Source organism: Urocitellus parryii, chromosome 6 (assembly GCF_045843805.1).
Source record: "Urocitellus parryii isolate mUroPar1 chromosome 6, mUroPar1.hap1, whole genome shotgun sequence".
Taxonomy (NCBI): Eukaryota; Metazoa; Chordata; class Mammalia; order Rodentia; family Sciuridae; genus Urocitellus; species Urocitellus parryii.
Window position 1 is genome coordinate 102,419,594 of NC_135536.1, and position 21,251 is coordinate 102,440,844.

A 21,251-nucleotide genomic window follows, 5' to 3' on the forward strand; every position below is an offset into this window, starting at 1 on the left:
GTAAGCCACATCAAGATCCTTGATCTTAAGCAGAAATGCTTGTAAACCATGTCTTTAATCTATACAAGTTCTTTGGGTTGAAGATTTTCTGGAGAGGATCATGGCCAGCTCAGCCAAAGGCTATGGAACAAACTTAAAATGAATGGGTTCTACTTTCGATAATATGTTAGCTAAATGTAAATTGCCAGCATTTTGTCATAACCATTTCTTTTTCCAAAGGATTTTTTAAAAAAAGTATTCTGTGTGATACTTAGAAAAATTTTAAATGATACTCAGAAATACAAACAGGTCATTTTATCATTGTGTTTAGAGAATAAAATTGTGAGATTCTAGCCCTTTTCATGTATTTGAGGGTTAACAAAGAAGTAAGTCTATAAACAGTTCTAGTAAGTTGACTTTCTTCTGTTTTGTCTTGGTTACTATCTTCATTTCAGAGAGAGTACAAGATAATGATTTTATATACTTAAATCTACTCACGTAATTTGAGTAATTTAATAAAGATTCTGATATAAGAGACTATTATGCAGGTAAATGAGCAAGAAATTGGTTGACTGAAGATCTCAATCTTGAGCAGTAGTTAAAGGTCAACTTGTAGATATTAGACAGTAGAGTGGTATTGCAATATCTCAAAAATATCAGAAAGTAATTCTTAGATTGTGAGGGAAACAGGTATTTCTGAAGATTTTATTAACAAAATAGTAGCTTCAGCTGAAAAAACCCTTTTTCCCTCTTGAATAGTGAGTGTAAATCACAATGTTACAACATGAATTTTTATACTTTTGACTTGCATTATGGTTTCAAAAATAACATTGCATTTATCTCTTTTTAAATTCAGTTAATCTTCTAGTTATAATTGGATGGGCTTAGTAACCTTAAGCTAGTGCTTATATTTCTCCACTGCAGTTTTTTAACCATAGTGGAAGACTGAGTTGTCTTTTCTATCTTGAAAAAAAGTATACATTGTCCACTATTTAGTTGTTTTTCAAAATATATCAGTTTACATTGATAGTGAGAATGACTTGTTGCTATTGGCTTAAATGTGCATTTCTTCTTCTCTGAGAACCTAATGTGGATGAAACAGAATATGAAGTAAAATTTACATACAGTGAGATAGATGGATCTTTAGTGTATAATTCATTAAACTTCATACAGGTATGCACCCATAATCAATACTCCAATCAAGATATAAAGTTGATGGGCTAGGATTGTGGCTCAGTGCTTGCCTATCATGTGTTAGGCACTGGGTTTGATTTTCAGCACCACATTAAAAAAAAGATATTATGTCCAAATATAATTAAAAATATATTTTTAAAAAAAGATATAAAGCTGTTCACTCACGACATGTGGTGGCTTCAGTGCAATGCTTCTCTAGCCTTGAGCACTTATTTCTCTAGCTGCTGGGAGTGTGGTAGATAACTTCCCCCAGTGTTGTTCTTCAAGAATTATCTTCTGCTGAAGAGAGGCATCTCGACCATGGTCTTGTCTACATTCTGGGGGTAATGTATATTGATAACACCATAATCTTTGGGGTGTATGTGTGTATTTCTAAGACGAGAGATTCAAAGTTCTTGGTCTGCTTGCTGCAATTTATGGTAATTTCCAAAGGCTCTCTCAGCTCCCAAACTCCCCTGTTAGGAAGCTGAGGCATTTGTTGATATTGTATCACAATTCAGCTTTTCTCTTCATCCCTTTGTACTTCCTTTAGCTCATCATAGGTATTCAATAATAGCATTTTCCAATGGAATTCTTTCTCATTGGTATCCACCTCAAAATCTACTTCACAGGAGATCCAAATTGCAGCACTCTAGAAAAATCTTTTGGGCTGGGTTTGCAGCTCAGTAGTAGAGCCCTTGCCTAGCATGTGTGAGGCACTGGGTTTGATTCTGAGCATCACATATAAATAAATATAGGTCTATCAACAACTGAAAAATATTAAAAAAGAAAAATCTTTTATGTCCCCTTCCAGCCGGTTCCTACCCATCCCAAGCAACTACTGATTTGATGGTTTTGCTATCTAAATCATATTTAGATTGGTTTTGCCACTTCTACAATGTTATAAAAGTAGAATGATACAGGGTATCTTTTGTGTCTGGTTTCTTTTATTGAAAAGACCCACTAAGTTGTGTTTGTTAGTAGTTTTGCTTTTTGTAGCTAAATAGTAGTATTGCATTGTGCTGATAAACCATAAATTTATCCATTTAGGTATAGGCATTAAGGTTATTTCATGGATTTGACTATTTTGAATAAAGCTCTATAAATAGTTCTGTGTAATTCTGTTTGTGTTCCTTTCTTCTGGGTAAATACTGTGAGTAGAATTTCTAGGTCATATTGTAGAAGTATGTTTAACTTCCTGAAAAAGTGCCAAAGAATTTTCCAAATATGAGAGTTCTAGTTGCTCTACATTCTAACATTTTGTACTCATTGGTGTGTTATATTTAGTTCCATCATAGTAATATTTTGGTACCTCTGTTCTTTTTGATTAATCAAATAGTTTTTGTATTCAGTTTTAATCCTTCTAATGGATTTTTAGCTATACTTCCTTTATTTTCAGGGATTTTGATAGGGATTATAATATATACTCTTATTACAGTGTACTCAGTGTTTATATTATGTCATTATTATAAAATTAAGAATCTAAACAGGTATTGTTCCATTAACTCTTTTATGTTCTTTGTCCTAAGAATGCCATAAAGGTTTCAAAAGGATTTTATGATTTTCAATTTAAACAATCACATGCATTTTAAAGATGAAAGGAAATAGTCTTTTATCCTTACTCACATATTTGCTGTTCATATTTTTCTTTTCTTTGTGTGAATCCAAATTTCATCTTATATCATTTTCCTTCAGTCTAAAATCTTCAGTTGGTATACGTTGCAGTTTACATTTATGGTCTGTGATTCTGAGATGGCTTTTTTTTTCCCTCCTCGCCCTTTAAGGGTGTCTGTCATTCTATTACCTTCTAGCCTTCATTATTTATGATGAGAAGTAGTGTTTCTTGGTATCATTTTCCCCTTACTATAAATTGTCTTTTTTCTTTCTGATGAAATTTAGGATTTCTTTCTTTACACAAGTAGTTTAGCATTTTGACAATTGTGCAAATTGGTGAGATTTGCTTTATGGTTCTGCGTAGAGATTGCTCAGCAAATTAGATCTGCAAGTTGATGTTTTTCACTGATTTTGGAGAAAATTTTGCCAGTTTATTCACTCCCATCTACTTCTGATACTCCATGTTTTGGACCCTTTAGCTGATGGTCTATTCATGTTTTACAGTATTTTCTACTTTCCTACTGAAAACTTTTATTGATCTGTGTTCAGTTTCACTTATCATATTTTCTCTTCTAGTCTATTGTTAAGCTTACTCAGTGAAATTTTCAAGTATTGTATTTTTTGATTCTAGAATCCCATTTTTAGATAGTTTGCTGTACAGTGAGTTTCTGTCTGTTCATTTATTTTTTAACCATATTTTGCTTATAGTGTTTGAATATTTATAACTCCCTTAAAATTCTTTTCTTATGTCAACATTGGTGTCATCTCTGTATGTTTGTATGGCATGCTTTATTCCTTGACTAATGGTTATATTTTTATTTCTCCATGTATCTAGTAATTTTTAATTTCATGTTGTAAATGTAGAAAATCTGTTGTAAAAGTTTTGCTTTCTGTTAATTTCTGCAGTTTAGTTTCTGCTTTGATTAATAGTTTGGTAAATTTATTGATTGATATTATTGAGGCTTTATTTACATAGATAATTGCTGCAGTCTGGCTGGGCACAAGATCACGAGCCACACACAGCTTTGTAGATTCAAACAGCAATTCTTTATTCCCGAACTCACACTGGCCCTCTACAAACACCTACTGGGGAAATCCAAGTTCTGCCGCCCAATTCACTTACTCCACCAGGCTTTTTATCCTATTCCCAGCAGGAATAACCTTAAACCTGGAACTGCCCTAAACCCAGATTATCTTAAACCAGGAACGCCTTAAACCCAAATTGTCCTAAACCGGGAACGCCCTAAACCCAAGGATACTTCCTAAAACCTGCAGGATACACCCTAAACCTGGATCCACCCTGGTCCTTGAGCAGGGTCACCTTTCTCAAACACACATGCAATGTCACAGCCAATGTCCAAGGCAAGTCCATTTCCACGAGTCCTTCCTCTAAGCAACATGGGGTACGCTGGCAAGGAAATTTCGATGCATCATTCCTACTTGGCAATGGCCTTCAGAAGATAATGGCCAAATTTTCCAACTAATTTTAACTTATTCTAAAATAAAATGAATTTTGGGATAGCTTATTGATAAAATTATTGACTTCTAAACTGTGAATATTCTTAAAATACTTCAATTTTTTTAAGGTTTAGACTAAGTTCAAAATTTAGAAATCTGTTCACAGCAGTAATTTTTGCTTACAAGTTACAATAATAAATATGCATGAGTGCTTTAATTTATTCCATTAGAGCACTGTGCTAATGTCAGGGGTTCAGCTGAGTGCCTTTTGGTTTGTTTACTTTTGTTCTGATTCTTGGTCATCAGTTGTTTCCTTTATAAAGGCTGCCTTGCAAAATCATGCTGTTTATCAGGACTGGAATGAATGTAAGTAGGTTAAGTAAAAGTTTAAATCTGCTACTAGGAAACAAGTTTTTATATTGAGTAGCAGTGTCATTGTGTACATAAAAACTTTTTTATTGCTGCTTTTATGCATTCAGTATTATAGGTGATAACAGTTTAAGAGCTGAAAGTGTGGTCTTTATTCATAATTTGAGGTGACATATTATTTGGTGTTGATTCAAGAAACAATGTACCTTCTATTCCGTATGACACAGATTTATAAATACGATACTAGTATTAAGGTGAAGTTAGTAAGATTAGGGAAGCTGAGCAAGTTGTACAAAAAATATGGAATTGAAGGTGAGCATTTTATTAGTGAGATTTGATTAAATGGACAAAAGGTAGAAGTACTAAAGAACCATAAAATATTTATGACTGAAACCATGTAGGAGTATTAATCTGCCTTGTGATTACAGTTGGATGTAACCAAGTGTGTTTGGATGGTAAGGCACCAGAGTTTACTCCTTGAACCACATGTCTGTGGTTCTTGTGCATCTCTGACCCTAGTGCCTATAATCCTCCCTAGATGATGACAGTAACATGTGCCATCGTAAGAAAATTAATTTTTTTTTTTAGGGTTAGAAACACTGTTTACAATAAACACTTGTGGAACAGATTAGAATAAACATTCCTTTTCAGATTGAAGAATTTGAGATTCTGTTGACAGTGGAGTACTGAAAATGCTCATTTACCTCTTAAATCTGGGAGTAATGGGTTTTGGAGAAGTATTTTAGGAAGATTACATTATAAGCAGGTGATGTATTATGAAATTGTGTTTTAGGATGATTAAGAGTGACTCTTGCTCAGGAGTTTAAAATAGATATGTCACAAAAGCCCAATGTAAAAAGTAACTCAGGAGATATAAGAAAAAAAAAATAATTATAAGGATGGTGAAGAAAGAAGCAAAGGGGAATCAAAGATGCTGCTAGTTTACAAATCTGGTTGACTTGAATGATTATGGTACTACTTGTGGTGTTAGAAATATTAATAAGGATTGATAGGGCTGGGGATGTGGCTCAAGCGGTAGCGTGCTCGCCTGGCATGCGTGCGGCCTGGGTTCAATCCTCAGCACCACATACAAACAAAGATGTTGTGTCCGCCGAAAACTAAAAATAAATATTAAAAATTCTCTCTCTCTCTCTTTAAAAAAAAAAAAAGGATTGATATTGTCCATAGGCATAGGAGGAATAAATGAAAGTTATTTGATGAATTTGGCTTTAGATATTGTGGATTTTAAGTGATGGCAAATTACCAAAAATGAATGCTTTCAGTAGAAATTTGGAGGCTTAGGATCCAAAGTGCAGAACTTAATTTAAAACTGGGAATGTGCATTTGGAAATTTATTATCCATAGAGGACAAAATCACAAAACTAAGCGAGCCATTCAAGGGTTACAACATAAAATCACAACACATAATGAAAGGCAGGTGCTTTCAGTTTTCAGGGTTTTTTTTTGGGGGGGGGGGGACAGAAGTGAAAGTATATAAAAGAGAGACCCAAAGTTTAAATCTGAGGGAGGCCAAGTGGTTCATAAGGTCTGATGCCTTAGTGCAGGGTTGGGGGAAATACAGCCCATGGTTCATTGTCTATTTTCATAAATAAAACTTATTGAACACTGCCACTCCTACTTGTTTACATATTGTCTATGGTTGCTTTTGTGGTATAGTAGTAGAATTGAGGAGTTGGTATGGAGAGCAATTGGATTCTGATTGCCTAAAATATTTGCTGTCTGGTCCTTTACAGCAAAAGTTTGCTGACCTCTGCTATAGAGACCTAAGAAATGAAGAACAAGAGCATAGCCTTATATATATTATTAGGATGCTTTTGGTAACCGGAAATATTTCAGTTTTATCCTGTGGACAGATGTCCACTGAGAACTGGCTTTGTGTCTGACACTGGGTTTTGCTGGTATAATCTAGGAAGAGGCTGGGTAGCAGGAAATTAATTAACCAGTATGTAAATGGTCAAAAATGGAAATGGTGAATGTAGAATTTTATTTTATGAATCCAGAAATAAATGATTAGTAATTCAAAGTATATATAAAGAAGAAATTTTTTAAATATAGGAAAAATATGAAAGGAATATTTTTACAGAGTTCCTCTGGAGAGGCAGAGTGTGTTGCCATTATAGGAATTAATGGTCTAAGACTTGAACACAGGGAGTACGTGGGCCTCATTACGGGAAATGAATAGAATTGTTTGTGGAATTAAGTTAAGAATAGTAATTGCTCACACAGCTGTTTTTAAATAGCAAATTGTGTTAGGTAATCAGCAAAAATTCACTGAAATGTACTTGATAGTTATACAGAAACTGCTTTATTGGTACTGACTTATGGTCGTAATGGGTACTATAAAAACAAACAAACAAACAAACAAAAACCCTTTGTATACAGTTTTCACACTGGTATAGCATTGTATCTTTTTTTTGTTTAATGTGTAAGTGCAATTGTAATATTTTCACCTTCTTTTCTAACCACCAAACCCAAATATAATTGCCTTGTTCAAGAAGAGCAGCAGCAAGAACTTTATGAGCTCACAGAGCAATGAGGTGTACTCTTACTGAAAAGAGGAGTATGTTTGATTGCTTTTCTGTCTTCCTTCTAGATAAAAATGGAATATTTTATTTGTGTGACTGGATTTAGGTCTTTCTAATTTATTTGTTTTTTGTTTGTTTTATGTAAGTGTATTCTGTTTGACTATATTTCCATCCTTTTTCTGGCATTTGGGTTTTCTTTGGACTCCATTTTAGGTTTTTTACTGACTTTTTAGCAATGCCTCTGTCTTTTGTTTTTGTTAGCTTCTCTAGATTTTAAAATACATCATTAACTTTTCACAGACTATTGAGAGTTAATAATGTACAACTTCACATAAAATGCAGAAATCTTTTGACCTTATGTGTCTGTTTACCTTATGGGTCCAGTTGCTCATCTCTATGCTGTTATTGCCTTGTGTATTATATTTAAAAGCATTGTGACTCCTATGAGATAATGTTATTTTCCCTTTAAACAGCTGTATTTTAAAGACATTAAAAGGAGAAAGTCTTTTTATTTACTATATTGATGCTTTTTTTTTTCCTTCCTCAAGATCCAGGTTTCCCTCCGATAACATTTTCCATCAGCCTGAAGAACTTCTTTTAGTGTTTTTTAGTACAGAAGTTAGTTGGGAATTAATTCTTAGATATTCTTTCACTTGAAATTGTCATTATTTCACCTTTATTCTTGAAGGATACTTTTGCTCTCCCTGTCCTTCTATCCATGCCCAACCCTATCTCTAAGCACTTTAAGGATGGTTTTGCCACATCTGTTAGCATCCATAGTTTGTGAAGACAAGTCTATAGTAATTTGAATTGTTCCTCTCTATGAAATATATCCCTTCCTAGTAATTTTTGAGGTTTTCTCTTTAATTTTGGTTGTCAGCAATTTGATTATGATATGCCTGTGTTTGGTTTTCTTTGTATTTGACCTGTATGAGTTGGACTGAGTAGAGTCTTTAATGGGCAAGTTTGTCACATTTGTAAATTTTCTGGGGGGTCATTATTAAAATATTTTTCCTACTCTGTTTTCTCTGTTCTGTCATTATTATCTATGGCTAGCCTTTTAGTATCTTCCCTTAGGTCTCTGAAGCCCTGGTTATTTTAATCTTTTCTTCAGTTGAATAATTTCTGTTAATCTGTCATCAAATTCACCTACTCTTTTCCCTGTTGTGTCTCTTCTAGGAAATTTTATTTTAGATATTTAATTTGCTGTTTAAAAAATGTTTTTGTTTTGTTTTAGATTACTATTTTTTTTCATTCATTACCTTCATGTGTACTTTCCTCATTGAGCACATTTATAGTGTCTGTTTTTATGTCCTTGTTTAAAAATCTTAACCTATCATTTTGAACTTACCCTCTGTTGACTATCTTTTCCCTTGAGATTGAATCACATTTTTTACCAAGGAATTTTAAATATTATCAATATTTTTTGTGGAAATTTTGGTTTGTTTCATAGTCCTTCAAGGTTTTTTTTTTTTTTTAATTTCTTTGTTTTAGTGAGCCTTTAATTTTGTTAGACTCAAATTCTAACTTGGCTGAGGATAGCAGCTGCTCAGATCTCAGTTTGTCTGTCCTCAGCTGCAAACTGACTTGGGCCTGTCCTTTAATGTGGGCTTAAAGATTGGGGCAAATATATACCAGAAATTTGGCACTTTTTTTTTTTTTTTTGGTGTCTTTTTCCTTTTGGGATTCTGTCCTGACTTTTTGGTGATTGTGGCTGTCCTGGCTCAGTCCTCTTTTTCTTCAGGCCATGAAGACAATGGGTTTTCTGTTGTAATTGTAGTAGCTTGAGGTTATGGATGTTTGCCTGCAGGACAAAGTTTTTGGAATGGGAAACTCACCTGTTCTGGTCTCTAAGACCTATTAAAAAGAGCAACTCACTCATCCTGGTACCCATGTATACTGAGGATTAACTGTGTTCCTCCCTCCCTCCCTCCCTCCCTCCCTCCCTCCCTCCCTCCCTCCCCCACCCCTCCAGGATTTATTGAAGCTATTTGTAGGAGCTTTTTGTACCATATTGAAAGCAGAGTTCTTCTCGTCACTTTTAGGATTTCCCTTACATCTTTGTAATCTGCCCTTAAAGATAATACTCCTTTTAAAAATAATAATAATTATTTCACTCATTCTTGAAAATTTACTTAGATTGCTTGACATCATTGTTTTATTTTAGATTTTTTGGGGGGTGGGTAACAGGGATTGAATTTAGGGGCACCACTGAGCCACATCCCCAGACCTATTTTGTATTTTATTTAAAGACAGGGTCTCACTAAGTTGCTTAGCACCTTTCTTTTGCTGAGGCTGGCTTTGAACTCCCAATCCTTTTGTCTTCACTGCCCCAGCCTTTGGGATTACAGGTGTGCGCCACTGTGCCTGGCCGGTTCCTTTTTTTTTAAGTTTCCTTTTTTGTTTCTAAATTTTTATGACAGATTGTCATGTGAATGCACTAATTTTACATTTCCTTAATTATGCAGTAGTCACCTGAATGCAGAGTAGCACATTTCTACTAGGTACCAGAAGAATGTAGAGATGAATAAGTATGTTACATGCTATAAAGTTTTGTTGATGTGATATACATGAAAAGAGTCATTTGTGTTTAAGACAAAATAAATGCAAATTAATTTCTGATTTAGAATTAATTGATATAGAACACTTCAGGGGAAGGGTATTTAATTTTAACTTGAATTACAGAAATTCAATAGGTAGGAGAAAGATTAGGGTGGATTTTCTAGGGCAAGGAATTAGTGGAGATAGAATATAAATATATGATCAGTCTTCACATGTTTAGGGAATATTCGGTTAATGTCTTGAGGATGGAACATTGAATTTGTGAAGGGGTGTAATAAGTACTAAAGCTGAAAAAGTAGATTGAGACCATGCTCTGGAGTGTGGATATCATTCCTGGAGTAGCAGAGAATCACATTTGAGGAATGAATGGATTTGACCCAGTGTTCTACTTGCTTCTCAGGTGCAGTGGGAAAGCCCTTCGTTTTTACCAGAAACTTGAAGGCTGTTTCAAGAAGAGATTCAGAGATAGTTCAATAATTGTATGTCTCTTTGGACAGAGAAAATCCTCTACCAGGTCACTAGATGGTTTTCATTAAAAAATCCCTAAATTGGGGGCTGGGGTTGTGGCTCAGTGGTGGAGTGCTCACCTAAGCACGAGGCACTGGGTTTGATCCTCAATACCACATCAATGTAAAAATAAAGATATTGTGTCCATCTAAAAACAACTAAAAATAAATATTAAAAAAATCCTCAAGTTGTCTTCTGGGAACTTGTTAATTTCAATTGTTGTCCATCAGGTGGTTTCTATTTTTTTCTTAGAGACCCAGCATTTCCTTACTGCCCTGCATCTTACCTCTTTTTTTTTTTTATTAATTAAATCACTAGATTTTCATGTTTAGTTAAATCTTTATGTGGCCTTTATGTCAGAGTAATGTGGTTATTAACAATAGCATATCTTTGGAGATTATTTTCAAAATTGGCCATGATCTTGATGAGACATTTGGTATGATATTCCACTGTATATTGTCACTAAAGACTTGAACGATGAATCTGTATTTGTAAATCTTTGTTTTCAACAATGCCAAACAAAAAAAGTGCTTGAATTTTAAAAGGTGACCTGAAAGGATGATTCCTTCTAATCTTTTTACAGACTTAATTTCTCACATGTGTTTTGTTTTTAAATTAGATTGTTTTATTTGACAGTCCATTGCACAGAATCTCTTTGTAAATAAAAACAAAAACTTTATAACCCATTTTATACCTTAGATGAGGCAGCATATCTTTAAATTTCTCTATGACATTAATATTTCCCTAGCCTTTTCCCCTTTTGTTTTTTTTTTAAATAATTGTAGCATAATAACAAAGAACTTGTTATTCTAATTTATCCTGTGTTGCAGTGAAATCCAGGAAGAACAAATTGATAGATTATTTCACGTGTATTTAAAATCTGAAAACTACAATGAAAAATGTTGGTGGTAGGTTTTTAAATTCATATTACATAAGTTGATTGTAACCTTTGAATCTTATGTAAAGGAATATCTTACTTAGTGAACAATTGAATAAAGAAACTGTCAAAGACAGACACTTTCATAGCTTTGGTTATCAGATACAGTTATCTCCAATCAGTTTTCTTTCATCAAATTATTTATTGAATCTCCCTATAGCAGATGGTAATCCTGCAACGTATATTACTTTTCACTTATTTGTGACAGTGCTGGAGTTTGCAATTTTTCGAATATGTTTTACTTGCTAGAATAAAAAACTCAATTTTATTGCTGGAAAAGACAGTGTTTGAGGGGATTGAGTTGTATATGCACCCCTGTGCTCTTCCTTCCAACTCCATATGTATCTCTTCCACAGGGCTGGACTCTAATGCATGGTGCCTAAGCATTGTGGCCATATTGACTAGCTATTCTCACTGCCTTTGCTGTAGGGATATACCACTTTCCTTTCTTTGTTCTTTTTTATCTCCCTCTTTCTTCCTTTCATTGTTCCTCAGCTTGGTAAACTCTCCCAATTCCAGTCTTTCTTCTCTGTTTACCCTAGTGTTTGATTTTCTAGGGAAAAGTAGTAGAAGAAACTGGGTTGTTGTGTCAGCAGCTTTGCACCTTTTTTCAAACCTTTTTACCTCTAGGTGGGTCTTGTCTGAACCTAATTGCATCTTGAGTGATGTCTCCCTGAAGTGCTTTAAACTCTATAGTGTTGATAATCTTTGTTTGTAGGGCCTCTGGGGAAAAAGCAGTTGTTTAGGGCATACAAAAATCAATTCCCTTAAAAGGAATCTGTTTCCAGTTTTTGGTGATGGATGAAAAGCTAGAAAAGCCTTTAGGAAGGACTCTGTTTTAGCACCATGAGGGGTAAAAAGTGGTTTTTGAAGCTGAGAGATAATTTTATGATTGACTGTAGATAGAGTCCTCATTCAAAAACAAATGGTGGTAGTGGTGGTGGTGGCAGTGAAAGAGAAGCAGGTAGACTGTATCTGAGGTTTTTTTTATTGAAAAGGGAGTAATTTAATGCTACATAAAGACTATCTGGTCCTCAAAGAATATTACTTTCTGACATCTTTTTAATATTTTTAGTTGTAGGTGGGCAAATACCTTTATTTTCTTTATTTATTTATATGTGGTGCTGAGGATCGAATCCAGTGCCTCACACGTGATAGGCTAGCACTCTACCGTTGAGCTAGAGTTCCAGCCCACTTTCTGACATCTAGAAAATGCAGTATCGACTTTTTGTTCCTTCTCCCAACCTCTGAGAGAAATATTGGTATGTTTATAGTTTCTGGTTTGCTTTTAATTACTAAAGGAGGCAGATTGCTTTCATTAAATTCACAAATCATTGTTTTAAAAAATGAAGCCTAAAATTCCATGTTTGTTCTTTATTGGAAAATACAAAATAAAAGTAAGCATGGTTTTTTAAAAATGAAGCATGTGAAATAAAACATTAGATTTTGTTTAAATTGGTTTTATTCAGAAAGGCAGGTACTAAGAGATTCTGTATATAAAAGATTTTAAAAGAAAAGGAACATTTAAATTTGTATATAAATTCTTGATTATCCTTTAAAAAAGAAACAGGACAGATTAACTTACCAGAAAGTTCTAACAATACTCTAATTATGTCTATCATTCAGTTATTTCTAAGACTTAGCCTTCTCTTAAATCTGTTATATAAGTCTGTGAAGGAGCTAACTTCTCTAAAATTGTTGAATTTACATGTCTGTACTAGACATGACAATGAAATAAAATATAATGGAATAATATATTTTCAGATATATCTTAACAGAAATGTTGCCCCTCATCACTGTTTTGCAATTGTGGTGTGTTTACTTGTTTATCAGATTTGGACTGATTTGTATAATATCTATGTTAAGAAGTTCATCTTCTGTGTTCAGTTTCTTTCTTCTACTTACCTTGGTCTTAGGCTAAAGCTTTCAACGCTTTATTATTCCTATCATATTTCTGTGTTTATACATCTATTGTCTTCAGTAAAAAAGAGTCATTGATACAGAAAGATGACTCGTGTCTTTGTCAGTGCCAGCCACTACCATTTACTTGGAGTCTGAATATGTTAACAATAAAAGTACAGAGCTCTGACTTTAAAACCTAGCCAGATCTTTGTTATTTTATAGCATCCTTTAAGCCCTTTGCCACATCCAAGAGCAGTGATATGTAGTGTTCTTTAGCTGTTGACTCAATTACCTAATTAATAACCATTTTATTTAATTAATGTTCATGTTTCTCTGTGGAAGGAATTGGCGCCACTTAATAAACAGAGTATGTGGTTTCAGAGAATTTCATCTCTTTTAAATTTTGCCTGAGATTTATCTGTCGCTAGCACCCACCTTTTCTGTATTTTCTTTTACAAAATGTATTCAACATAATGTGGAAGTCTCATGTATTAATCATGCTATAAGAAAATTCAGTCATACAAAGAATCAATTGTGGTCTGATTGTTTTCATTAGAATGGGACTAATCAAATTAAGTTTTCATTATACAATCAATGAAAGTGTGGTATTTTTGCATATAATTTTCATAAAATTAGTTGCAGTTTCATATACCATTATAATGTAGGTAAATATAGTTTTGTAGGTAAATAGAAACTTTTGTTTTTTGATTGGGTCTTATAAGAATTCTATCTGCCACTCTGTAGTGTTGGTTACAAAGAAAATGTTTGGCACATAGTGCATAGGTAGGTGATACTGGAAAGATGATCACAAAGTGTTTTTTACATGACACTTTCCAAGTTAGTAGATGCTTTCTTAAAATTTGAAACTTTAATAAGAAAGTTTCTCCAAGAATGAACAGAACATTCTAAATTTTTATACATAATTTCTGTTTTCAAATATTCTGCTTCACTTGAAATTGTACCAGGAATATTATCTATACAGAAATTACCCTTTACAGAGGATACATTATTCCAAGACCAAGTTCTGTACACACTTATTTTCCATATACATAAAACCTATGAGAGGGTTGAATTTTTAATTTGGGCACAGTGAGAGATTATAGTAGCAAATAATAAAATAGAGCAATTATAATAGATATACTTGTAATAAAAGTTATTAAAAGTTAATTAATTGTTTATTGTAGAATTTTCCATTTACTATTTTGAAATTGTAGTTTGCTGGGGTAAGTGAAACCTTAGACATAGAGAACTATTGTATGCAACACTATGTTTTCTCTTTAACTCTTTAACATGTTTTAACAGTTCTTGTTTTTTTTTTTTTAAATCACTTGCTATAGGAAGTATAGACATAAAAAAGAATAGAGTTCTAAGAACTGAATTATTAATTAGGATGCTCTGCTTTGGAAACTCTCAGTCCCTTTCCCTGTTATTTTTATTTTATTTTATTTTTTAATGTTGTAGTTGGACGAAACATCTTTATTTCTGTTCATTCATTTATTCATTCATTTTTATGTGGTGCTGAGGATTGAACCCAGCGCCTCACATGTGTTAGGTTCGCTCTCTACCGCTGAGCCACAACCTTGTTACCCATCCCTTCATTTGATAATTCTGTCCTATAAAAGGACTTTGGGAACCACGGCAAGTTACCAGAGAGATTGTGGCATTTTATTTACCACACACCACAATTTCACCTAAATTGCAGAGGCTTTCCAGGAATGTAACACCTTGATTTTCACATGCACAAATGAAGCAAAGCCAATGTTTTATATTTATCTTAGTAAAAAGCTCAATTTGGGATTAGGGAATATACCCTCCTAGGAATCAAAGATATGAAAGACTAGAATTATCAAAAAGAAAAGGCAGAAATGTCAAGTTAGGAGATGTTCAACTCTTCCATCTTCATCTGGGGACTGATGGGGAGGTAAAATAATGGAACCCAAGCTTCAGAAGGTGCATTAAGAAACAATGAATTGTTTTTTTTAGTGATGGTTACTGATCCTTTCTCACAAAGTGGTTCTGCTCATTTGGAATTAGATTGTGTGTAATTTTAGAGAACATTAAAGTGTTACCAACAAAATTACTAGGGTAAGTTGTCATGTTTTGATTAGTTTTGATATAACTAATGTTGATTTGATATGGTTTGATATAATTTGCCTTAATTTGATACCTCTAGTAAGGAATATCTAATCACTGATCTGATAGAAATCAGTTTTATAAAATTGATATTTGTTTGACTTGCTTCATTCATATTTTGTGGTTTAGGAACTAAAGTTTCATATTTTCATGTAGGCAGTACTAAGCTAGAAGAAGTTTAGAATCTACTCATAGGAGTATGAGTGGATGGGAACAGAAATGGAGAAGTCTAGAATGTTAAAATATCCAAAGAAATATTTTAGTTCTGAAATTCCATAATTACACAGGGTATTGCTTATAGAATACTGGAATAGTGATGAAGGAACTCTGAAGTAACATCTTCTTCAGATTCCTAGGGCAAGGATTAATATTCAGCTAGTTCCATAAAAATGCAAGTATACTTACTGAATGTGAATTATTCTCTGCTATACCATACAAAAAACATCCACCAAAATATCCTTTTGGTTTTATATATTTTACATTTTTCTTTCCTTAGGTATGGATGAACGTGGAGGTACAACATCTTGGGGAACAGGTGGTCAACCAAGCCCCTCCTATGACTCATCTAGAGTAAGTTTTCTTATTAACTCTTTTTTGGGGCAATACTGGGGTTTGTACACCCAGAGGCTTGTAGGTGCACTAGTTCACTGAACTGTATTCCTAATTTTTTTTTTTTTTTAATTTTGAGACGTGGTTTCAGTAAATTGCTGAGGATGACCTTGATCTTGTGGTTCTCCTGCCTCAGCCTCCTTATTAGCTGGGATTACAGGCATGCACTACCAGGCTGGCTCTTATTAATTCTTGACTAGAAGGGTAAAGATAATTTGAATAAGTAATTTCTTTGCTATGTGAACTCTTATTTATTAAGATAAATGAAGATAATTTATTTTCATGAAGATAGACTACTCAGTCGCTTCACTATAGACTTAATTCGTATTAAAAACTGTCATACTTTGGGGATTTATTGTATTTTGTGTTATTTCTGTATCTGAACTTGCCTGCAGTACTCCTCATGAAGTCTAGAGGAGCTCAGAGTGCTCATTGTATTTATATAGTCGTGTTTCTTTGTGCTAATTTGATTTGAGAAATGGCATTAGCTTTCAGAGCACAGGCTTTCAGCCTTTCCTCTTTTAGTCTTATTCCAGTTGCCACCAGCTATTTCTGTGAGGAACTGTATCTCCCCATCTCTTAGAAAGATATCAAAACAGAGACGACATTTTTTGGTTGACAATTAAGAGAAAATAAGACTAAGCTAATACTGTTCTACATACAGAAAGTTCAAAGATTAGAACCTTTTTTACAGAAACAAACAGAAATCTCAAAACAACAAAAAAAAAGGAAAATGAAAAATTAGATCAAAGAATTGCAATGAAGTTATGCACTGTGTTCCCAGACTCACTAGTAAACTGGTGAGTTTAAGAGATAATTTCCCAAAAGGCCATATTTAAATGAATATTGAACTATTTCTTATTTCTCTCAGAATTAACCAAGACAAGGTAAACAGGCATAAAATTTATCAGTTCTTAGCCCTTGAAGTGAATTGGTTTAAATAGAACTAAAACTGAATGTGTGATTGGAGTTCATAGTCTCAGAATGGATTATAGCCTTTTGCATTGAAAATGCTCTGTTAAAGTACTTCTTAAAATATGAGGTTTTGCTGTTGTATTTGGTCATAGTATGTTTTATTTAAATACTTTGTGAAGAACTGGATTAGTTATGTGGAATCTTAGAGACTGCAAAACATAGGATTTTAAGTTTTTCCTTTGGGAATCAGTGGCTGAGAAATCTACATTGCAGTGTAAAGAGCCCTGTGCTGCCTATCTGAAGACTTGGATTTTACTGTTGACATCACTATTAACTAACCAAAATTTAATCTTGGATACATTATTATTATTGGGGATTGTTAACCAGATTGATATACACATTTCTTTCCACCTTTAAAAGTTTCTGACACTTTGAATAATATTGTGAATAAAAGAGGTGGGTTTCCTGTTTAGATTTGGAAATAACAGCTTTATTTGGTGGGGAATTGACAATATGCTATTTATTAATATTAGAATATTTTCTTTCAAAGGCTTGAGTTATTGTGTAATAATAGGTTATTTCTTAAAGTGCTTTAAATGGTGCATTTGTATTTGATATTCATTTCCTTCTCAAAGTTTTTTGTTTTCCTACTTGAGCACAATGTAGGATTTTAGAAGAACATAATAATGTATCTAAACATTTATGTAACTTGTGATCCTGGAATTAAGTTTGGCTTCAGAGATGGGATCCAGAGAAAATTCTGCCTTTCTTCTTGCTATTGATTTATAGGTTAGATGTGTAATGCTGTCTTTTATTCCTACTTTATTTTTTTTTTTGAGTATAGGTTATTTGCGGTGCAATGTTAGAATTGATTATATAGTGAAGTAGTTTGCTATTTAAAAAAAAAAATTAGTCTCTAGGTATTCCCAGCCTACTGTACAACCTTATTTGTATTTCACCTTGTTTATTTGAGTGATCAAATAGGATGATGATCCAGTGTTATCCTTCTTTATATTTGTTCCTACTGAAATCCACTTTTCCACAGTCTGACCCTGAAATGATTTAGTGAGCTAATAAAAAAGCCATATTGTTTGTTTGCTTGTTTTTGTTTTCTGAATCCAATTTTAAACTTTCTTCCCCCTTTAACTCTTCTCACCCAGAGAGATACTCATGGTTACTTTTGAAGCTTCCCTCAGGACTACTTTTTATAGGAAGATTATCAGCTTTTAGTGTTTCATCATTAGATACTGTATACTGTCTTCACCATGTTTTTCATAATTTTAAGAATAAGTGGTTATAATCATGTTAATAAAACTTTAATTTGTCCAAAGTAATTCATTCTTCTGCCTATTTTATCATGTTGAGGTTTTTAAATTCCTATTTTATATTTTAGTACATTGAGGTTTTTAAATTCAGAAATAAATATTAGATGTTGGCTAAAAACAAATTTTGATATACTACTAGTAAAATAGTTAACTCAATGTAAACTTTAACGAAATTACAAATACTTTTGTGAAAATCATGTGAAAAAATTTATTTATACTTCATTATATTGTATTGACTGTACATGTCATTACAGAAAATTGCATTGTTTAAAATTGAGTCAAAATTGATTCGATTTTCATAAACATCACTGAATAGAAAATTTTGTTATTTTAGTTGTCATAAAATTTGAAGGGCCTGGTATACAAAAATAATACTGAAAAAACTACAGAGTACTTGGTTGGAGTTATGAAACACACGCTTTTGATTTACATGGATTAAACTATCTAGGCTGCTGTTTTCCCCCCTTTTTGGCCCAATTCAATGCTATAAGAGAAAAAGAATGGAATGATTTTTTTTTTTTTGCAGTAATGTAAAACTGTATTTGGCACATGAACCCTATTAATACTGTATGTCATATACATAGTTGTATAGAAGGGACTATACAGAATCATGTAGGTTGAATTTAATATTTATTTAACAGCTTTTCAAAGGAAATCTTCGTGTGCACCATACATGGGTCCTAAATTTACCATATAGATACTAAATCTAAATCTGATTCTAAGATATTTTTCTAGAATAGTAGACTTGTGCACATGAGCTCCAGAATAGTCAAGTAGTGAAGAGGCACAGATTTTTCTTTGGTATATTAGTCTTACATCCCTTCTCTGAGCATGGAAAAGTCACTTCAGCAGCTCTCCAGTTAGGTGTGGCTATCCCTCTTTTTACCAAATGCACCAGAAATAGCCTCACAGTGTAGATATAGAGGTAGTTAAATATCTGGTCATTAGAAATATCCACACAGAACCATTTAGTGAAGAGATTTTATGAGGTAGACAAGAAATATAAAGTGTTTTTAGAAGAAATAATAGATGTATTCAGCTTTCTTGGGAAATATGGATTTGAAACAGGACATGTTTGAGGCAGTCAGAGGGAAAGAGCACTGCATTTTACCCATAGATCTTTCTACCCTTGAGTCTTGGTTTCTGTACTTTTAAATGCCTGCTTACTTGTGCAGAACAAAAATACACACATAAAAAGAAGAAAAAAGCATCGTAATGTGAAAGATACTTTCAATTTTTAGAAATTTTATAAAAGTCATGATCAAGGTAAAGCATCAGAGACAAATGAAGGATTTAAGTCTAAGGTGGTATAGACAGGGCAAAAAGAAATTTATTTGATGAGTTTGTCCCCTCCCTTTCTTATCATTTAGTGCAAAGAAATGCTTTCTATATTTGCTATTGTACCATGTATAAAAGCCAAATGTAGCATAATTTTTCATTTTTTTAAACTACAAAGAAATGATGACTTATTCTAGATTCAGATTTTTCTCCCTCTTGCTACCAGGGTGATTCTGACAAGTTATTTAAATCCACTGTACCTTAGTATATTTATCTGTGAAATGGCATAATGATACCTACTTCATAAGGTTGTTTTTGAGTATTAAATGAAACAATATACATAAAGTGCTTAGATCAGTGTCTGGTATATAGTGCTATGTGAGTGTTGGTTTTAAAACTGTTTCTCAAAATTTGTTAGATCTATATATAACAATTACATAAGTGTAAATGAAATGAGTACGTTTGCAGATATACTATAAGTGTAATGACTAAGAACTATTTGCTCAAATAGTCTTACTTAATATACTCTAATTTCTTTAGATCTATAAAGGACATAAATAAAATCAATTTTTCTTCCCATATAATTGCTCACTTCTTTTTGGGGGGGAAGCAAAAACTTCTTGCTATTCAACTTTGATATAAAATTTTTGTCTCTGCCTGATATGATGTTTTATACATAATGTGTGCTGTATATGTGTTTGCTGAATATAATCAAATTGGGGAATAATGATTATATTTACTAGGGTAATTGGATTTGGAGATTAAGGAAGGAAAACTTTAAAATTGACTTAAGATGATGAAGTTTGATGTAGATGATAGTAATATTGATGGTAGTAAGACATTTGTCCGTGTTTATGCATTGTTGTCCCTATGGTGATTCTACTTAGAAAAGAATTTCATTTAAGATCAAAGGTAATGGATACTTGTATGTGATCTTAGAGAAGTTACTTTACCTCTCTGGGTTTCAATTTTTTATCTCTAAAATTATGATAATTTTACACATATCTTGTATAGTTTTAGTAAAGGTGAAATATAATAATAGCTATTAAATATTTCACTTATTGATACTAAATGGAAGCTGCTTATTATTATTACCACTGTTATCAACAAATATCTAATAATTTAATGTACATTTTCATGGCTATATTTCCTGATATGTCTGATCTTTTTAAGTCAATGGACATTTCAAGGGATTGTGTTGTCTTATAGTTTCTCTGCCCTCTTAGCAATGTTACCATTAATCTAGATCAAGCTCTAAAGAAAGAGGAGTTTTCTGTTGTTATTCTGTTCTAAAATATCAAGTTTTTCATTCCTTCATTTAAAAGGTAACCTTCAGTTTGCTAGTAGTAAAGTACTCAGGGATTATATTTATAGGTGCCATCAGGGATCGGGAGTTGGCATTCGTTTTCTTTTTGTGATAAGGTTTGCAGACTAAAAGTCATTTGTATTTTTGCTGTTTCTTCCCTGTGCATTTTTCAGTATTATAGAGTTTTCAAAGATGAAAGGATGTTAGTTATCTGTTTATACTCAGTTCCTTTATATCATAGATGAGGAAACCAAGACTTGGAGAGTTTGAGATTTGTGCTAGTTCCACAAAATACATGAGATCTGGATAGCTGTATGACTATTTAATGACAGCCTCTGACGTAGAACTCAGACACTGAATATTATGCTAGTGTATTTTAATCTTCTTACCTTAGTAGCTCCCAAGTCAAAGAACTGGCCTAAATATTCTGCCATATTCTGAAGGAGTGGGAGAGGAGAAAGGTGAAAAAAAGAAGAGGATCTACTGCTGGTGAAAGAGGATATGGGGAATGATACGATAGAAAAATTTTCCTAGCAAGTATAGTGTATTGTGGGGTAAAATAAAATTTAAAGACTAAGCGTTAAAGTCGACCCAGCTGATTGATGGAGAATCAATGTCTATTTCTGGTATTCCCAATT

General features: G+C 33.0%; 1 protein-coding gene across 5 annotated transcripts in view; it reads left to right on the forward strand.

Annotated features, from left to right (window-relative positions):
* The window catches only part of Tcf12 (transcription factor 12), a 356,155-nt gene that overhangs the window by 113,021 nt on the left and 221,883 nt on the right, over positions 1–21,251 (forward strand). For 4 of the 5 annotated variants that reach the window (XM_026384772.2, XM_026384774.2, XM_026384775.2 and 1 more), the window contains exon 4: positions 15,677–15,750. In XM_026384772.2, the coding sequence (XP_026240557.2) occupies positions 15,677–15,750 (74 nt within the window). Of the gene's footprint in view, positions 1–15,676; positions 15,751–21,251 lie in introns of those variants that run through there. The other variant, XM_077800290.1, reaches the window with a different exon arrangement.